General features: G+C 38.3%; 1 protein-coding gene across 3 annotated transcripts in view; it reads left to right on the forward strand.

Annotated features, from left to right (window-relative positions):
* The window catches only part of LOC308693960 (alpha-2-macroglobulin-like), a 72,661-nt gene extending 53,650 nt beyond the window's left edge, over positions 1-19,011 (forward strand). For all 3 annotated transcript variants that reach the window (XM_081371152.1, XM_081371153.1, XM_081371154.1), the window contains 7 exons: positions 15,616-15,809; positions 15,893-16,105; positions 16,335-16,453; positions 17,175-17,256; positions 17,342-17,425; positions 17,515-17,620; positions 17,736-19,011. In XM_081371152.1, coding sequence (XP_081227278.1) covers positions 15,616-15,809; positions 15,893-16,105; positions 16,335-16,453; positions 17,175-17,256; positions 17,342-17,425; positions 17,515-17,620; positions 17,736-17,776 — 839 coding nt within the window. In that variant the 3' untranslated portion in view covers positions 17,777-19,011. The remainder of the gene's footprint in view (positions 1-15,615; positions 15,810-15,892; positions 16,106-16,334; positions 16,454-17,174; positions 17,257-17,341; positions 17,426-17,514; positions 17,621-17,735) is intronic.
* Positions 19,012-20,659: the final 1,648 nt, after the last annotated feature.

A 20,659-nucleotide genomic window follows, 5' to 3' on the forward strand; every position in this document is an offset into this window, starting at 1 on the left:
CAATGTGTACAGTCTGGTAAAATGTTCCAGTCTTATTAATTCCTGTGTACGAATAAATAAAGAATATGTAATGAATAAAGAATATGTAATGAATAAAAGCGAGTCGTAAACAGATGAATAATTTCATTTTCTTTCTTTTATTTGACATCAAAAACAATAACACATAGATGTTAACAACATAGTGTAGAATAACATACATAGTTAAAAAAAAACAAAAAAAAACACAGATACAAATCCCATACATGATAATATTTTGTAAAAAAAAAAACACGTAGCTATGCCATTACATATATTTTGTTAAAAATTCATCCACTGGTGGGCATCTACTCTGGGGGAGTTAAATACGTTTTCATCAGAGTCCTGTGGGTGTGTGTGTGTGTGGCGTTTTTTCAAAGACTTCGTAGGTACAGCACCAAAGTCATCCGCGTGCGTTTTTGTTTTAATCGTTTCAATCATCCGTCTTACATTATGGTTGGTTACAGTCGAATAAGGAATCTTTAATCCCGCAAATGCATCCAGAAACTCGTACCAACCTACAGGCCGGCGATTGTCTTGGATCATTTGTGATGATGTTACACTCTTTACCAGATCAAATATATGGGATCCTGGTATGATTCTCCCTTTATAAACAAATTCGCCATCATCTGTCCATGAAGACACGTGTTTGGCTTTGGACATTTTATCCATAATATATTTTACATTTTTTAAGCTTCTGTGAGGAATATTGTTTAAAACTTCTGAGACGATTGGGTCCTCACTGACGTCATCATTCCTAACATCCGGGGTATGGGGGGTGACAGGTGTCTCGTGTTCAGGCAATGCAAGAGTTAGAGTGTTACTTTCCATAACACCTTGTTTTACCACACTTAAGAATCGTTGTAAAACATTAGTGTAGAGCTTGGATTTTTCGTAAGCGTTCAAATCATGCTTCTGTAGTATATCTCTAATAGATGAATCCAGATCATTCTCCACAACCGTATGAATATTTTCAGGAGCCGGACCAGTCCTTAGTCTATCGAGTTGATGTTTTGGTACAAGATATAATTTCTCGGTATGTTGCATTTTTCTCTTCAGAGTTAGTTTCTAGTTATTAAACTGGTTATGAAAGGGAGTGCTACACTGAGAAGGGGAAGTATGAATCCAGCTTTTTGGTTAATCATACGTCTCTTTCTGTTTATATTAATCTTTTTATTTGCAACGTATTTTAATTCTTTTTTCCTTCTTTTTAAAGTCCCGTGCTGTTTCAGAGTTAAGGGGATTTTACCATGAAGAATATTGAGAGCCACTTCGCATAGAGCCAATATTAACTCGTCGGGTGATGATTGGAGAATATCACGTCGCTGTTTGGGTGAGCTCTTGTATAATACTTTTAAGAGGTAGAGATTTCTGGATAGCCGGGTGCTCATTTTCACTTCGGAACGTACACCACCGGATAGTCTGATAGTAAATCTGTTCTGAGCCTGAATTTTTCAGGTGTGTGTGGTTTATAATCGATTAACAAATAACTGTGAGGACGTTCAGTTGCATCGTTATACGCCTCGATAAAAAATCGTGCATTGGATGGGTACATTTGGCGACCCAGAATACCAATCTGCTGCTTATCGCGAGGGTTTTTAAATATTATTAAATAATTTGTATTAAGACCTATTGTTCTGGTAGATTTACCCTGAAAAAACAGATTCTGTATTAATAGCAAACAGCTAATCTTCATGTGATGTACTAGGCGTGTAAAAACGTTCTCGACTTCACCGTTAGAAGCAGCTTGAGTCATTACGTCATCCAAGATCAAAAGAGACACTTTAGCAGGAGGAAATAACGATTCATCATCCAGTTTCTTTGGTATACCTTCAATGAATTTAATATCAAAAGCATGTGACATTTCATCATACATTGGTTGCCAGGATGTATACACGTACACAAAATTATCAAACTTGACAGAACACATTTTCTGTGAATTATACATCAAAGTTTTCACAAAATAAGTCTTCCCGGATCCACTTTGTCCAACCACGATGCTGGAGAACGGATGATGCATTCTCCAGTCGAACACATCTGTTTCACACATTTTTAAAAATATATTACTAGAATCCGTAAGGTAATGTTGTATAGTCTCTTTGTAAAACCCTCTTGTCGTAAACTAGTGAAAATTTTTTCACGTTTGACCTATTGTGCAATGTAAACCCCCTCTTATTTCGTGTGATGGTGTCTGTTTTTGCCGACAGGTGTAATTTGACACCTGTTTCGACATAGGCTCGCACAAGATCGGTCAGGCTCTGTAGTGTAACTATTTCAGCATTCTCTGCTGTTAACGTGATTCCTTTAGCTTTAAGACATGAATGACCGGTGTTTGTTTTAAAGGCATAAGATTTCGGGCCAGATGACACGAACTGGATAATATGCTGACCAGAATCTAGTTCGCTCGTTAACTCGCCAAGATATGACCCTGTTTCAGGCGTCCAATCACCGGGTTTTGACACAAAAATCACGCTGTCTGTATCGGCATAAATCGCTCGTTCGGCTAATTTGTCCAAAAGATTATACAACTCAAGTCGTCCGTAACAGGTGGTAAAAGCACCCACGAGAATATTTACATCACGCGTGGGAGAGGGGTCTTGTGTTAAACTACTCGACTGAATCAAAGCCACTGAATCAGATACGAAAGAGAAATGACGTATTACATGGGCGTGGCTGAAGAGACGCTGAGTAAATTCTTCTGGGTCTGACACGAGTTCACTCTGTGCGAGGTGAGATCTGAGGCAGAATCGCCCCCAAAGTGTATTCAAGATAAGCTTAGCAATGGATCTTTTTGCCGGATTTTTTATTATTTTAGACGGATCTAACTGGATCCCTTCTTTCTCCTGGTAATCAGCTACGTAAGATTGTTTTTCTGTCTCTGTCATTACATCGGGCGGATACCCCGAGGCTTCTTGTTTCAGTTTAAGGAATGTTTTAACATATTCTGTGAATAATGTGTCGGACGTGTGTGGGTAATGCCAGACCTCGTGTATTTTTATTATCCGATAGCCGTGTTGAACTGCCTTTTGGAGCTCAATGCTCACCCAAGTCCCTGCAATACATCTCTCAGCCTCTGTGTGGCAGCATTGTGTGTCCTGAATCTGATTTTCGGCACAGGTTCTACACAGAGGGAACATCAACTTATCCCTGCACCTGTAAGGTAGAACCGGATGATACAATCCACGCGGTGGAAGGACTTCAGCCTTTATGAGGCCAAAATAGCTCTCTATCCCTTCAAAGTCCTTGAATATAATTTTAGGATGACCTATAGGATACCTTTTACTCGACTGAACGAACGGGTATAGCGATGTGAAATCAAAGTAGTCGATCCTCTCATCTTCAGCTGTTTCGTGATACAATTTGTAGGCATTTGTGCGGCCGCCATATAGACCATCACGAGGGTTCAGCCTCTCGGCTCTTTCGTAAGATTGCATAAACTGTTTGACGTCAGGATCTGTCTGTTTTAACCCCTCCCACTCACACTCCCAGATTGAAATGACACGCAAGTCGTACACTTTTCGGAGGGTTTCTAGTTTTGTATCCGACTGTCTTCTGAGATCACCAAAAGTCACTTTCGATAAAGGTTGAATTTCTTCTGGTTTAAATCTACAAGAATGCCCATGAAAAAAGCACCCTAAGTACTCAAAGGCTGTCTTTATTCCATTAGCATCCTCATAATAACCATCAAGGTGATATGGGCCGATGGCCCGCTCACCATAGTTTAGTGCATGTTCTATCTCCACATTTTCACTTTGCTTGAGAAATTCAAGCCATTGGATAGATGCGTTTGAAAACGTCTTGTGTTGTTTAATATAGGCATGGCTGTGTGTTAGAGCCAACGTGTCGCACGAGAGAAAATTTGTTTTGAATGTTTTCATACACACACCTGGTAATGTTATTGACTTGAACGGGTCGATGTTTGTGAAAGTTATAAATTCCGTTCTGTAGCGTGTACACGCTTCGCGTAGAATAATTACATCATTCCTACAGTAGAAAGCGAGTTCTTTCTTGAAGTCAAAGATATCACCCCATACATGTGAATACCATGTGTCAAATCTGACACGCTCGGCTTCACTCATTGTCTCATAACCGTAAAACTCTTTTGCAGGATAGGGACCGATATATTCTGCATTTTGTGGTTTATTGAAAAGGTGCGGAAAATACCCCTTCTCCTGTACATCTAAGTTAAGGGCCGCTGGTATTTTGGCAAGCTTGAATGGGATAAATTGCCATGAGTCAATGAAACGCTGTTTAAACACATGATCATACATGTATAGAATTCTACAGCCCTGCATAATAACTTTCGGAGTCAACCCCTCCCCGACAAGATAATTGAGGAGTAAATATGCATCAAAGCCGGACGAGTTATGGGCTATGAACGTATATCCTGTATATTTAGGACGTCTGAAGTGTTTAATCAGATGTGCTACACAATCCAACCCCCCGGCTTCAAACGTCTCTCCTCCGTGTGTGATGGCGCAAACATAATTTGCTATGTGTCTGCCATCTTGAACGAATGTTTCAAAATCATAATAAATGTATTTATCGTCCTTTGGTTCAGGTTTTAGAGGCTGAATGTAACATTCGTGAGTACCTCCACTAGTCAAAATCTCGTAACAATGTACACAACGCTCTGGAGAGCATTTGTGAGGTTTTATTTTTTCACCATCAGATGGCACTCTATAAACGACATGGCATTTTGAACAGAATTTGACAGAGATACATTGAGATCGCTCACCAGGGGTTTGTGATTTTTTATGTGATTCGTAACAGAAGTTGTTTTTACAGAATCTCAGACAGTCTGCGCACTGTCTTGTTCTTTTCGTATACGAACGACACTCCGATGTCATACATACCTTACAAACAAACTGACATTCGTGTGTTTTTTTGTCTTTATGGCCTTTAAAACAATACTCACACACGTATGAAGCTCCTATAAACCCAGGTAAATTTTTTATCAGATGAAAATGCCCCTCGTGCAGAAATAGATGGACTGTCTTTGGGTGTAATTCGTCTGTGTTTTTGTAGACCTGGAGCTTCCCAGAGCAGTCTCTGTGAAAAACTACAATTTTTATGCCTAATTTATTTTCGAAAACAGATAAATTGTGGAGACCTATCTCCTCGTCTGTCTTAAAACCACATCCTGTATGAATCTCCATCGCAGGGGCCTGTAATTCTTGATCGGTGTATTTTGGATTAAAGAAATATGCTAGACAGTAACTCAAACACATTTCATTATCGATATTAATGGGGCTAAATAAATGCATTTTATTACGAGTGATACTCTCACTTATAGCTACGTCACTAATCTTTCTACGTGCTCCTCCTGTTTTATCTCGCACAATTGAGATTTGTAATGTTAAGGTCGAATCACTGGCTACATCACTATTACTCTGAGTAACTTGCTCAATCTGATTTATGAATGATGATGGGTCGTGGTGGCTATCAGGCGTTAATACTGCATTTATGGATCCCGGTAAACTTTCTCCGGCCAGAGATATGTTTATGAAACCTGTTTGTCCAGCTAGCTGTTGTGAAAAGTCAACCACCTCATTTAGGATATTATGGAGGCGTGAATTATATTCTACAAAATCGGTGGTCTGTATTTGTCTAAGATCTAACGATCTTTGCAACTCTAAACCATTGAAACGGGGGCGTGGTGTTATTGTGAAATCACCGATAACCCCGCCGTGAGCCATCAGTGAATCTATCTGCCCACGACTTAACTCCGTACGCGTTTGGGATGTACCTATTCCATCCCCCATCTGCAGACTCTCATCTTCATCATCTATCCAGCCATGTTGGTCTATTATGATATTATTCAATCTTTCCGCATTAGACAAATCATTACTATTTAGACCTCTTAACTGTTCACGTATTAAAAGATTGAGTCTCTCGTTATTCTCAGACCTAGGATTTGATCTTGAGCGAGTTATTTCATCACACTCTGAGTCGATTCGTTGCCTTTTAGGAAACATTTTGATATGTTTTTATTTTTAAAATTGTGTGAAACAGAAGCGTACCATCAAATATAGTTCATAATATTGTTAATGGTATACATCATAACTATCAGTAAAACATAATCACACACATACACACACACATACACACCTAAATAAAAAAACAATAACAGAAATAGATTTTTTAAAAAACTTTAAAAAAAAAAAAAAAAAAACAAGATCTCACACAGCTAGATAAAAAATAACAGACAAATGCTTTTCAAACAATAACAGTGAAATGGATTATAAAAAAAAAATAGTCAACCATTCTCATGTATCCCTCGATTGTCTTTGCATAATATGTAATCTTTCAGAGATTAAAGACAGAACAGTAATTAACAAGGAATGATCGTTCCTCACCTCCATCAGGGCTTGCTGGAGTGATAAGACCGTGTTACGCAATTGTCTGTTTTCTTCCAAGACGCGGTCTTGGGAGACAGCGAAAAATTCCACCGCAGTTCTTAAATCAATGGTGTGTTGATTCTGTGTATCAATGAGTCTATGTAGAAGGTCTGCAATACCGCTTTGGGCTTGTGAAACTATATCCGCTGTCTGGTGGTAAGTGAGGGGTAATGTGGCGATCTCCAGAACACGTTGGAAACTTCTGTTTGCTGTACGTAGACAGGCATAACTTAAGCCGTGTAGTTCTCCGGCGTTGAATAGAGGAGTGAAGGGCCGCTCATCTTCATAGCTACTATTTGATGTTCTGCGTTCCGAATTGATGGTGTTCAGAACCGAGTCTTGTGAATCAAAAAACACATGGGCCTCTCTTTCGTCGGGGGTTTCTTCTAGAGTAAAAATATATATACATCATACAATTTATTTATTATGGATAAAATATAATGAAACAAGAAATATATCTTACCTTCTCGCAAAGAATTTGGACTCTCATGAGCATATTTCCCCAGTCGCTTTTTTCCTCGAGTGGTGGATGAAACAGATGGACTTTCGCTGTTTTCTTCTAAAAACAATATTATGTTATTTTAAAATTCAACACAGAAAAAAAATTATAATTGAAGATAAATAGTTTTCTTTTTTTTCCCTTACCTATCTCTGGATAGATTAATTCTTCTCCATAAATTTCCCTAAGACGTTTTATCCCTCTGCCTGGACCGTCAGTGATATTAGCCGCTCCGGTAATTCCCGATCCCAGAGACGGGGACTGAGGGAAAGAATTCTCGCCTTCGACTAGAGGTGAGACTTGACATTTGACACTCTCTACCTCTCCGAAGGGGTGATGTAAAGGTGTTGTCTCTGGGGTTAAGTCTTCGTATATTTCACTCGCGGGGGTTGGATCGACAGCCAATGGGTGGTTACTGGGGCCCGGTGGCTGGGAGGAGTTATGACTCGGTGGATCCTCCGTGATTTCTGTTGAAATAGGCCTATGAGTTTGATTTTTTCTTTAAAACAAATATTAAAATAGTAAATATTAAAAAAAAAAGACATAACAAAAATATACCCCTTGCCTTGTAAAAAGTCATTTGCCGAAACCCCCGGAGGGAATGATGTGTCATCTGTAAATAAAAACCATTCGTTATCTTTGTAATTTTGTAGGTTATAATTAATGATAAAATAAAATAAAATAAAAACTCACATAGGTGATTAAGGATTTCTCCTAATTGAGGATCAAAATACTGATCCGATGAGACTTCGGCTCCTTCTGGTCCATGATAATGATTTGCAGCCATTTTCCGATCCGGTTGTGTCTCCTTCGTTGACTTGGTACACGAATGAATTAGTTAGCTCCTTTTAAAGATTACGATACGACGCGTTTTAAAAAACATTTTTTTCTACTTAATTTCAAAGAAAGCCTTCATCTCTCCACGTGGCAGGGAATCTCATACCTGATTTGGATGGCTAGGAAAGCATATGGTGAATTTGAGCGATCTCTTCAGATCTGTAATAAAACTAATTAACACAGATCCGTCAAAAAAGAGAAAAAATAAATATGTAGGATGTTATCACATAGGCCATGACACCTCATGTAGACATTATGACGCCATGTGCGTGTGTGTGTGTGTGTGTGTGTGTGTGTGTGTGTGTGTGTGTGTGTGTGTGTGCGTGTGTGTATGTGTGTGCGTGTGTGTATGTGTGTGTGTGTGATGTAGACATTATGACGCCATGCATGGGTGCGTGTGCGTGTGTGTGCGTGTGTATGTGTGTGCGCGTGTGCGTGCGCGCGTGTATGTGTGTGCGTGTGTGTGTGTGTGTGTGTGTGTGTGTTGCATGAAAGTTGAGAGGGGAATTCCCACATGACCTCATTTTAGGGATGTCCTTAAATCGAAATTGGCCTCTCAGGTTTGAGAGGGGTGTGTTAGGGGTGTGGTCTCTTTGGGTCGTTGCATCGGTTTTCTTTGGTCATTTAAGTTCGGCCACCAAGATGACCGGATGTGTTTTCAATTTGGGAGCTTGAAGGGAGTGTGGGAGATTCCCACGATGACATCTGTTGTGGGTGGGATAGGGGCGGAGTTTGGGTCTGTCTCTCTGGAAGGGTCAGAGAGCTTCATTTCTGACTGGGCTCCGGAGTGAGAGGACGCTGTCCACTCTGCTCCACTACAACAAAACACTTTTGTATCTTTTAAACTCTGACTCCTTTAACAATTGGTATGTAAAAACGTAGCACTTTTTAACAGTGTTTGTGTTTTATGTAAAAAGTTTTACAAAATACTGTGTGAAAGTTAAATGCTTACAAGTCAACATTTTAAAAATTATCTTTTTGTCAATGTTGTTTTAATGTTTTAACATCTCATTTTTTAATAACTATTTTTAGAGAAAAAAATGCAATTTCAACTCATTTCATTAATGTTTTAATGTTTTTTAACCTTAAAAGTTTAACGTTTAAAGTGATGAATGTACATCTGTCTTCTTTAATAAAAAACACTGATCTCACACTCTTGACTATGTTTTTATTTCTTAAAAAAGTTTTAAATATACACTGTTTAGAACTACTGAGCGTGGGAAATTTCTCACGCTTCAGATGTTCAACCCATAAGGAGGTGTGGCGTAAGTCCGATTTTCCCACGGTGTGTACGTACAGCCCATAAGTGGGAGGAGCTAGCGTGGGAAATTCCCACGGTCAAAGGGGGCGGGGCTTAGAGGGTCATAAAGCAATAAATCTGTCAAAAGTTTGATTGAAAGGACCCTCCATTCTCTCTCTTCCAACTTTTTTTAGTCTAGGGGAGGGGTCACCCAACTTTTATATTCATGAAAACAGCAACATTTCAAAGTGGCTTGTTTGCTGCATATCTTTTACATTTTACTTTTACATTTTGCTCTCGCGGTATCAGCCCCCCATCTATATCAGATGGGTCTGACCCAACACAAATCCAGTTTGGCGCTGTTTGACAGTGCGCGCGCACTTCTGTACGCGCTCAGAAAAAGTGCATCATGTCAGAACAGAACGCCAATGAAATGTTTACCCGGCAAAGCTTTAAAGCACGAGCAAATAATGAACTTTTGTGATTGCGAATAAGTGCACAGTGTCCTGTGAGTGTAACTCTACCGCTGCATTAACATGTGTGATGTGAATGCACGTAGAGTTTTAGAGTATTGGGACTGAAGCCTTGTTTATACTTTCGCCTGGCTCCGCAGCGCGAGTCTCCGCAGACTGCGCGCGCACCTCCGCAAACGGACGAGGCGTTTATACTTGACGCGCTCGCCGGTGTACTATTCTTTGAAACGATAGGGGGCGACTCAAGTAATTATCCTCTAAACCATCAGGAATCAGCGGTTAGAAGAAGAAGCTATACACACGTGACAATGTTTATTTTAGTACACCGCCACCAATACCACACTACAAAAAGAATAGTGTAAACCCCAGTAGGCTAAACCCTGAGATTATTACTAGTGACAATAAAACAAAATATATGGATATGAGAATGTGTATACATAAATAAATTAACAATCTCTTACATATTTTCTAATTTCACTAAACATTTAAGTTTCGTGAACATTTTTATTAAACATGGACCTTTATGTTCATTAAAAATACTTTTTATGCTATTGTATGCTCATTTTTTAAATGTAAGCAACTAATTTAGACGTGTAAACTGGGTGCCGGTGTGGTGAGAAATTCAAGCTCGGCCAGATTCGCCTCGAAATCGTTCATCTTCGGATGCGGCGCCGCGCGCGATGTTACAAAAAGTGCCGTGCACACCGCCAGGCGAAATTCGGTCTTGCGAACCCAACGCGCGAGACCGCCCACTCCGCAATGACGTCATTTTTGCCGCGCGCGCCTCGCGATCTTGCGGCTGCGTACAATAACGGTATAATTTTGGTCAGACAGTTATTTAAGAATAATGGACATCTTTTTAATTACTGTGAATTCCTTAACTATTATAAGATCCCTGTAGCGGCTAAAGAGTTTGCAGTGGTTTTTGATGCCATTCCTAGTGGCCTTATTCAACTTTTATCAGGCAATATATCTTCCGAAGCTATCCCCATATATACTACTAATCAGTTAAGTATTGATGGCGTGAAAATTATAGATAAAAAGTTTAACAACTTTTATATTAGAGAATTATGTAGGATTACGTTATTGCCTAAATGCAAACCTTTTTGGAACTCAATGTATAATCAGATTGATTGGAAAGAGGTCTGGAACTTACCCAGTAAATACTGTCTGACCAATAAAGTTAAAGAAATTACATATAAGATTATTCACTTGATTTATCCAGTGAGACAAGTAGTCTCAAGATTTTTTAGAGACATGGAAACTACATGCAACTTTTGTAATACAGAAGAAGAATCAATAAAACACTTATTCTTTGAATGTGTATTTACCCAACTGTTTTGGATTGATGTTGAATATCTGATATTTAAATTCACAAAATTAAAGATTCAACTATCTGGTAAAGATATATTTTTGTTATACAAACATAAGAGTGTGGAACAAAATTTTGTTGTTAACTTAATAATTATGTATGGAAAATACCATATACATAAGCAGAAATGGACAAATAATAAACCTAACATTATATTATTTAAAATTGAGCTTAAACATTATATTGAAGCCCTAAAAGATGTTAGAAATAAAAAAGCAAAACAGATGTATAAAATTTTTGAATCCTTTTCTTTGTAATTTTTTATTTTTTCCCCTGTTATTTTTTTATTTTATTTTAATTTTATTGTTTCTTTGATGCTATTATGAATGTAATAGATAATAATACATTGTGTTTCCTCTGTATATGTATGTTGTTATGCAATAAAAAAAAAAATAAAAAAAAAAAAAAATCTTGCGGCTGCGTCCAGTATAAACAAGGCTTGAGGCGCCAGAACTGCAGCTGATAGAATGTGCGCTGTTGCGCGATACTACCATATTTTAGTTTCCATCCTTATTTTGTTTCCACAATAATGTTAGTGAGTAAATCTACTGAAATTGCCACCATAACAGTGGAGTGTGATGTGTAAGATGTAGGGCTACCACATCTTTAAATTACTATTAGTAGCCTATTATTTAAGTTAACATAATAAAATACATAGACCTACACCAAAAAAATAGTTGAGGATAAATTCTCAGAAAATGCATTTAATACCAATATATTGAAACGTGCTGCTTGCTGTTCTTACTTCCTTAATAAAGGAGTCAAGACATTAGAAAAATGTCAGTCTACACATGAGTTTTATATTTAATATGAGGGAAATACACATTTGACATGACACAAAAAATCTTTAACTTTTAGGTGGCAAAATATTTTTTAGTAATTCTATGAATTACACTGCGCAAACCAAAAGATGTATACCCACCGGATGGTCGGCCTCCACAGAACATAAAATATTCGTTTTATTTTATTTTTCGTGTTCGCATTTATGTGAAAAAACAAACAAACAATGTTAAGGGCGTGACATGACTTCTCCAGTTCTCCATTACAGACATGACTGCTCTGAAAGCGACTTTAAAAAAAATCACACAGACCTCAAACAGAAAGCACAAAGCCTGTCTTTAAAGTGAATTTCGTTTTTTATTAATTGTATCTTAATTTTAATCAATGTTTCATCAACCAATTGCCTGGATTTAATAAATAGTAATAGTAAATATAGTAGAAAATAGATAATCATGACAAGCGATGCGCCGGCGAGTGAACTGGACTCTCGTCTCATAAATGAACCGAAACTCAGCGTAAGGTAGGCTACTTGCCTCACAGACCTGAGAAATATATAGAAAGCTTGAAATGTCTACTTTTAAACAGAACAATTCAAAACGAAAGAAAACAGACTGTTCTCTTATGTAATCCGTATGAAATGTGCATTTCTCTCTGGCGCGTTCTGCGAAGATCACGACGCATCGTCAACTTAATCTTTGCAGTCGACACAGAAGACACTTGTTTATTAATAAACAATTAAAATGTCTCCTTGCTATATTTGACATATTCATTACTTTTGCTGGTTCTTTGTGACAGCTTTTAGATGCTTTATTGGCAGCGCCACCCACATGTTGAACGCGTCACACCGCATCAGCACCGAAAACATGATTTTTTTCAAAAATCGTGATACGAACCGAATTGTAGGTTTGGTCTATCGTTACAGCCCTAGTAAGATGAGAAAGCAAGAGTTTATGGTTGTAAAAAAAAAAAACAATGGCTATCTGAACATCTTTGCCAAGTGCAAACCAGTACAGAAGTAGGCTAATCAATAAATTATCAGGGAGGGTCATGCCTTTTTTCACAATCATTTTGGAGGGTCATAGAAAAATGTATTGCTGGCGAAGGGAGGGTCATGTATTTTTTGACTACAGATCTCAAAACTCCTCCGGTGGCCCCTTAAATAAAAAACGAACAGTCCCTTATTGCTATTATTGCGTCCTTGTATGGGAGCTATAGTTATTAACCTCAGGTGGCGAAACAATTTTAAGATAATGTTTCTCTTTTTCTGCATTCTGTTCTGCAATATATAAAAGCATTTATCTAACTTGGTGACATTACACATTGAATGAAGTATCAGTAAAACTCAACTTTGTTAGTGACTACTTTGACTTTCCTTTATGCCGGGGAGGAGGAAGGACGAGATGGGATGAGGAGGAGGAGGGAGGGTCTAGCTAGCCTCCATTTTGTTTGACAACAATTCGAATGTCAACAAGAAGTTACGTCTCCCGACATCGCTTATAGCACCTTTAATTATGAACCTGTTTACAGTAGTTCCTTGTAGTCCTCTGTGAGTTATGAAAAAGTAGTAGTTACTGATTAGCAAATAGTGAACTACCACATTCAACTATTTCTTACTAATTTATTAATTAGAGTTTCTTGTTAGTTAAGTATAAGATAATGTATAATGCTGGTTGTTCTCTCAGAATAAACCCGACAGGATGATCAGGAGGGTCTTGCGTGAGCCAGAAGGGGTTTATTCTGAGATAACAAACGGCTGAATGTGCATTATGCTGCTTATTACACGACTACTTGCCACATAAGTAAATAATTAGACACGAAATATTGATCTAATTCAAAATATTTAACTAGCTCTTTAAACGCAAAGGTTTCGCGTTTAGAGCTGTTGCTAGCACGACAAGTTCAAATTAGACGGACATTTAAGAGATACGGTATACAGTCATACTACTTATTACACAGCATTCAGGCATGAAAACTCCTCACCTTTCGGCGAAATTCGCCGTTTTAAAACCTAAAAGGGTCACCTACGTGATTTGTGCAGATCCGATGAGAAAATATTGAATGGGGGTGGGGGGGGGGGGTCGAGGTCGAGGCCAGCATTTATCCCCTATAAAGTTACCATAAACTTCGCAGCTTTAAAAAACAATCATCATTCCTAATGCCGAAACATGACAGCCAATACGAGTCAGAGTAACGGGCAGAAATGTTTTCAAAGTCTTTTACACCGCGAGTCTGACAACTGGACACACTGCCGAACATAGAACCGCACGTCGGAAAGCAAGCCTGAGGTAAGTTAGCTTACAATGTTAACTGTCCTGTCAGATACAGACAGCGATGTTGCCAATGTAATTATTTTTACATTTTGACATAGAAGTGGGCGAGATAATATCGCGAGCGGGCGCGGGCGCCGTCAGCGCTGAGCGAGCAGGAAACAAGTAACAGTTAGTGCAGTGTTATTCATTGCGCGGCTCGCGAGCCTCAAGTGGCTCGCCAAGCTTTAATTTGTGGCTCGCATGGCGGTAAATAATACGGTGATATGATAATGCATTCACTAGAGATATTTCATAAAAACATTAATAACAAGTAGGGCTTTAACATTACCCGTTAAAAACTCACAGTGTCAGCTCTATTACAAATAATTTCGATTGGATTGAAAGGGGTGGTTTATCGAGAGAACGTGAAAAAACTTGATCGATTGAAAACCGAAACTGAAAGGACGACGTATGACGAGCTGAACGAGCTGTTCTCGTGATGAATAAAGTGTCATATAAATGAGTATCCTTTCATTCTATAATTCTCCTTTCACTCAGCATCTGTGAAGTGAAGCAGGACAGTCCTTGTTTCAGATTATCATACAGACGACTGGTTTGGGGCATTTTTAATGCGTGATAAATAGTAGTAGTAAATAGTTTTTTTTCTCTGACACCCGATGAAATGAGTAGATCAGCGGCCCATTGGTTCTTTTCTTGATTAAGTTAGTATAGAAATTAGTACAAAACTAATTATGAAAGTTTCCTTTATTTTTCAGTGCATTTGTTTTACAATATATGGCTATTACTATCATGGGATTAATATTATAACTATTATTGTAGTAGTAATGTAGACAGACACTGTAACTAAAAGAGTTTTGAATTTTTCTTTGTTTAATTTGCACCAGATTGATGAATTTAACATTTAAAAAGCACAAAATTTTCTTACGGGGGAGCATGCCCCCGAACCCCCCTAGAGTGGCAGAGGTCCACTCATCACAGTGATCCAAAAATCCTGTGAGAAACACTGGTAGCCTAATACTATGTCAATGCAGCTTACATGTTTTTTGGGGGGGTGTTCATCACTGTGGAGTATAGTTCAATTCTATTAATAAATGACAAATTTGTACTAATTTCATCTGTTCGTGTTAACTGTCACGCGTTACTCACTCATTACATTTATTTGGGGGGGGGGGGGCTGGGTATGCCGCCTTCTCACCTTTTTTACCCCTGACCTGTTTTCATGCCTGAGCATTTCACCACATAAATAATTATGGGGATAAGAGATTTTGATTTCATGAAACTGTTTTAAAATCGTACTTGTTTGTTGTCTAATAATCCAACAGTGTACAAAATTTTTTTCGCAAAATGGCAGCATCTGCGTTTGAATGAAACGAGAGAGTGAGTCCACGAGACTGGATGGCATAATTAAATAACCGTACACAAAATATTGATTCGACTGAGTTTTAATATTTTATTAGCTCACCAAAAGCAAAACTTCCATGAAGAAAGCCTGTTGAGCCTGTGTTTTCAGCGGTTGTTATCGAGCAATAACACACCACTGGATGTGCTATTGACCAATCAGAATCAAGTATTCCACAGATATAATAATAATAGTAACTAGAATGTTAATAGTGTGTTACTCATTTGTTCTTGTGTAGTTATTCATTAATGATGGAACAGTTTTCTAAAGTGTTACCTTTTTGTTTTAATCATGCTCCTTGAGTCACGCGTGTGTCTTTTGTCCTTAAGGCTCTTCTCTCCACTGGTCTCAGTCTGGCTCTGCTGATGACTCTGATTCTCTGGCAGTGGAGATCAGCTCATATGTGCTGCTTGCTGTTCTCACTGCAGATTCAGTCACTACAGCTGATCTGGGCTATGCTAACAGGATTGTTAGCTGGCTTGTGAAGCAGCAGAATGCTTATGGAGGATTCTCCTCCACACAGGTTACTCAAACCTCTCCAATCAAACTCATTATTGCTGGTGTGAATGAGTAAAAGTGGCATTACTGAACACATTTATTTCCCAGGACACAGTGGTGGCTCTTCAGGCTCTGTCTTTGTACGCCACCAAAGTGTTCAGCTCTGACGGCTCCAGCACAGTGACGGTACGGTCAGCAGGAGACACTCTCCACTTTAATATCAATCCGGACAACAAGTTACTGTACCAGGAGAAGCAGCTGCAGAAACTTATAGCCACATACAGCATTGAAGTGAAGGGCTCAGCCTGTGTGTCTGTGCAGGTCTGTAGTGCGTTCAGCTTCATTTACTCACACTCACTTTCTCTCTTGGCATTTTATGCCCAGACCAGCAACATAGTGTCGGCCAAGATCCGGGCCACATCTGGTACATTTGGATTCATCGCGTATCAGATGTGGGCCGGATCTGAGTTGACTTTATGTTGCTGTCAGGGTGGTTATTCTGCTGTAAGATGATTTATGAATGTGTTTTTCTTTGTGTTGACTCTCTCAGATGTCTCAGTTCTACAACATTCCCACTCCAACTGAGGCTAAAACATTGAGCATTGATGCTAAGATTGAGGGAGATTGCAAAACATTGGGACAAAATTTCATTTTGAACTTCACTGTCAAGTAAGAGAATTTGTATTTAAAGTCCCCATGTAGTCAATAATTGTATCCCTTAAAACTCATCTTTAAATTCTTCATGCCTTAAAACGGCTTGAATGTAACTCTACACCTTTGCCTCATCGAGTATACGCGGTTCTATGAATATGCAAACGAGCCCCGCCTCCACTCACTCACAGTAGCTCATAGATCCACTCGTTGACGATCACACGTTGATCTGATTGGTTACAAGGTAGTTTGTGACGTCAGAAACACCAGCGATTTTAAACCGTGTTTTTGAGACTTTGAGTCTTTGGTTCACTGCAGTTTTAAGGAGAAAATATTCAGGTGTTGACTTATGAATTTTCACGTGGTTTGTCTTAAAGCATATTAAAAACACCATATACACATATTAACAACATTAAAAGCTTGATTTTCACCACAGGAGGACTTTAAGTCAAAAGACTAGAACATGATCATGACTTAAGATTAACTAACAAATAAATGTTTTCTGAATATTTTTAACATCTTAATAAACACAAAAGCAATATAAACTGAAACGGCGTATCTCAGTAGTTAAAACACTACACATTGACTTGAGATACAACATTTTTATTATTGACACATTATGAGTGATTTGAGTGATTAAAACTTTGCATGTGTCTTGGTAATTATACTGGCTTTTGTTCTCTCTTATTTGTACATTTATATGAGGCATTTAAGAACCTTTTCATTTGCTGTTTTCCAGATATGATGGTCTACAGGAAAGGACTAACATGGTCATTGTGGATATTAAACTCTTATCTGGATTCACAGCTGATACATCAATGGTGCGTTTGAGTGATTCATCACAAAATGTGTACAAATTTCTAGAGTTTCTCTTTTTAGAAATTAACCAGCACTTTTTCCCCACAGCTTAAAGATTTTTGGGGAATGTACAGACAACCTGTGGAACGGGTCGATTCTAAAGATGATCGTGTCATTGTGTATTTGAAGGAGGTGAGAAAACAGCAACATTCATATGATTTTATGTCTTAGGTCTTTATGTCTTTAATGTCCATGACTGATGAGTTTGTTTCCTCCTGTAGATCACACAAAATATTCCAGTGAATTTCCAGATACAAACAAAACAGGTTTTTCAAGTGAAGAATCTCAAGCCAGCTGTGATTAAAGTGTACGATTACTACCAAACAAGTAAGATTTAATATGCCAGTGTTGAATGCTTTGATCAAGTGATGCACATTGTTTATTCAGATTTAATCCATGTTTCCATTGTTGTACGAATGTGAACATCTTCCTTTTCCTTCAGGTGATCAGTCGGAGGCCGAGTACTTCTTCCACTGTGGATGAAGCTGAAGAGCGTCACCTTATAGTTCAGCTTGAATAAAGATGTTGGAACTCTCTAATGTTTAATATTATAATGTTTATTCTTTATCCTGGACAAAATTATTTCCAATCCATCATTCCAAATTTGAACAAACCCCCAAATCCTAATCAGTTTTTGGCTACGTCTCTTGAGATCATGACTTATCAATTCACAATGCATATGATTAATAAAAGTGTTGAAAACAAGTTATGGTGAGCTGGTTGAACTGTTGAATGTGTAGTAGCTACATGCTATGGCAACATTTCAGAATCAGACGAGGTTATTACTATTATATCTTGTGATTTTTTTTTTTTTTTTTTTCTCATCTTGGCTCTGCTTTTTAAAAAATCTTGTTCTGAGACACTGTACACCCTTAAAAATAAAAGTGACAAAAAAAGCCGGTGTTTTCACAGTGAAAAGAACCTGAAAGGTTTCTTGAATAACCTTGTTTATGTGACATAAAAAGCCCTTTTTGGTACTGCAAGAACCCACCTCATAAGTTCTTAAAAGAGCCTATAACAGTTCTTCATGTCACTTTATAAGATTATTTGTAGAACCATTCATGAAAATGTTCTTTATGACCCCGTTTTAAACAAACATAAAAAGAGAATCCAGGAATAAGATTTAAGTGTTTATTGCTTTTATACATTGTGCCAGATAAAAGCATATGAATACATACAGTAAGGCATTAAACAGGACATTTCATAAATCAAGCAAATTGCACAATTTTAAAAAGAGAAAACAGTAGAAACACTCACCAATAAACCAAAAAGCAGACTACAATAAACAGTCCACTCTGTAACGGTCATCAGCTGGAGTGCCCTCGAGAACCACCAGAGGGCACTCCATTTCAGATTGTCATTTTCCCTCACAACTACATTTCCCATACTCACTGCTCGGACTCATCTTCACTGATCACATTCACCTGTTTGTCATTACCTTGTTTAGCTCACCTCTTATAAGCCTGGTTTTCACATTCAATCACGGCGTAGTTTTGTATGTGTTGCACTGCATCTCTGAGCATTTCTTCGGTTCCCTGTATTTGGGTTTCTTGGACTCTCTGCCTGCCTCTGGATTACCCGTTTGCCTTGTCCCCTGCCTTGTGTGTTTGTTTGTTTGTTTGTTTGTTTGGACTGCCTACCTGGACTTGAACTTGTTGCCTGTTCATTTGTTTACGTGTATGGATTGTACCCTTCTGATTAAAGCTGCATTTGGATCTAAACTTTCTGGTCTCCGAGCAGTTTGTGACAGAAACCTACGCCAACACAGATCCAGCAGCCAAGTAAGACCCAGACCCATCGATGAATCCAGCAGCACAAATTTTCCGTCTCCGTCAAGGAGATCGACCCATCGAGAATTATGTAATGGACTTTTTGGAGCTTGCTCCTCTGACTTACATGGATGAGGTATGTCTAATGATATTTTTTCGCAGAGGACTATCTGAGTCACTCAACTACCGTATGCCATTACATGACCCTAACGGGACTCTTGAACAGTATATTGACTTGGCCCTTTCCTTGAGCGGTTCGTCATTTACTGTGGGCCTTGCGGAGGAAGAACCCCGCAAACTCTAAGCCTGAGAATCTTCACGCCACCCATCAGGCCTATCACCGGATCGGTCTCTAGACGTTCTAGATTAATGTCCAGCGTGATGGACTCACCACTCATGTCAGCACGGAGGGCCAAGAAGATCGGCCGATAGGGGTCTTGTCCTGCCAAAACCACCATTCCAGAGTCTCTTTCCGTCGAGGTCTCTGCCGAGCCTGCGCTCCACGCCAGCCCTGCCAAGCCTGATCTTCACGCCGAGCCTGTTTATTAATTATTAATTATTAATTTATCGTTTTTATGAATCATTTATAATAATGTGTCTCTGGATATTGTATATACGTGAATGGATATCCCTTATTTTGCCAAATCTAAATCCTAATCTTTAAGTCCCCAAATCCCAAATCAAAAACCGTACATTTGTTGTTTCAAAAATAAAAAATATGTTTGTTTTAAGATGAGAAAATAAGCCAAGATACTTCTTTGCATAATCTCGTTCAAAAAACAAGTGAGATATTGTTTCAAGTTTAGAGTTACAGAATGTGAAGAAATGTCTTGAAATTAGTAAGAAAAGAGTTACAGTTATAGTAATTATGAATAATTCTATAATCAAGTTATAAGCTTTTAGTTTGTTAAGATGGCAATTTATATCCATTGTATGTCCTCATGCTGTAGAATATTTATTTTGTCCTCATTAATTGTCATTATTAATTGAACTGGATCAACCAACAACAACCACATTTTTGAAAAACAAACAAATATCAATAACAAATCACTTTAACCAAAGTCATTGAGAAGTCAGAAACTTCACTCATCCCATCACAGCCAAGTACGAGACATACTATTATTCCTAAAAATCAAAAGAACTCACAATAATATATCGGGAAGTCTACAATGTTACAAACAACAGGCAGAAAAACAAACATGGCAAATCTTCATCATGGTGTAGGATCTCAAGTAAATATATGTATTGTTTAATTGCTCATCTAAAAGATTTGACTTATTTTAATGCTAAAATATTTTCAGACACCATATTAGGAAGGGGTCGAGGGATTTGCAAATATAAACAAACATTTACTGTAACTCTCTCACTCTCACTGAGTGGGTGTAGGGGATTGTTGACCCTTGATTTCAGTATTGATTGGTTTCAGGACACAGGTCAGTTGCCTGTTTTTTTCTGTGTATAGTTTGTTCAGAAGATACACTATATTGCCAAAAGTTTTGGGACGTCTGCCTTTACATGCACATGAACTTTAATGATATCCCATTCTTAATCTGTAGGGTTTAATATGGAGTTGGCCCACCCTTTGCAGCTTCAACTC

This window comes from Scardinius erythrophthalmus (genome assembly GCF_964197995.2).
Source record: "Scardinius erythrophthalmus genome assembly, chromosome: 7".
Classification (NCBI taxonomy): domain Eukaryota; kingdom Metazoa; phylum Chordata; class Actinopteri; order Cypriniformes; family Leuciscidae; genus Scardinius; species Scardinius erythrophthalmus.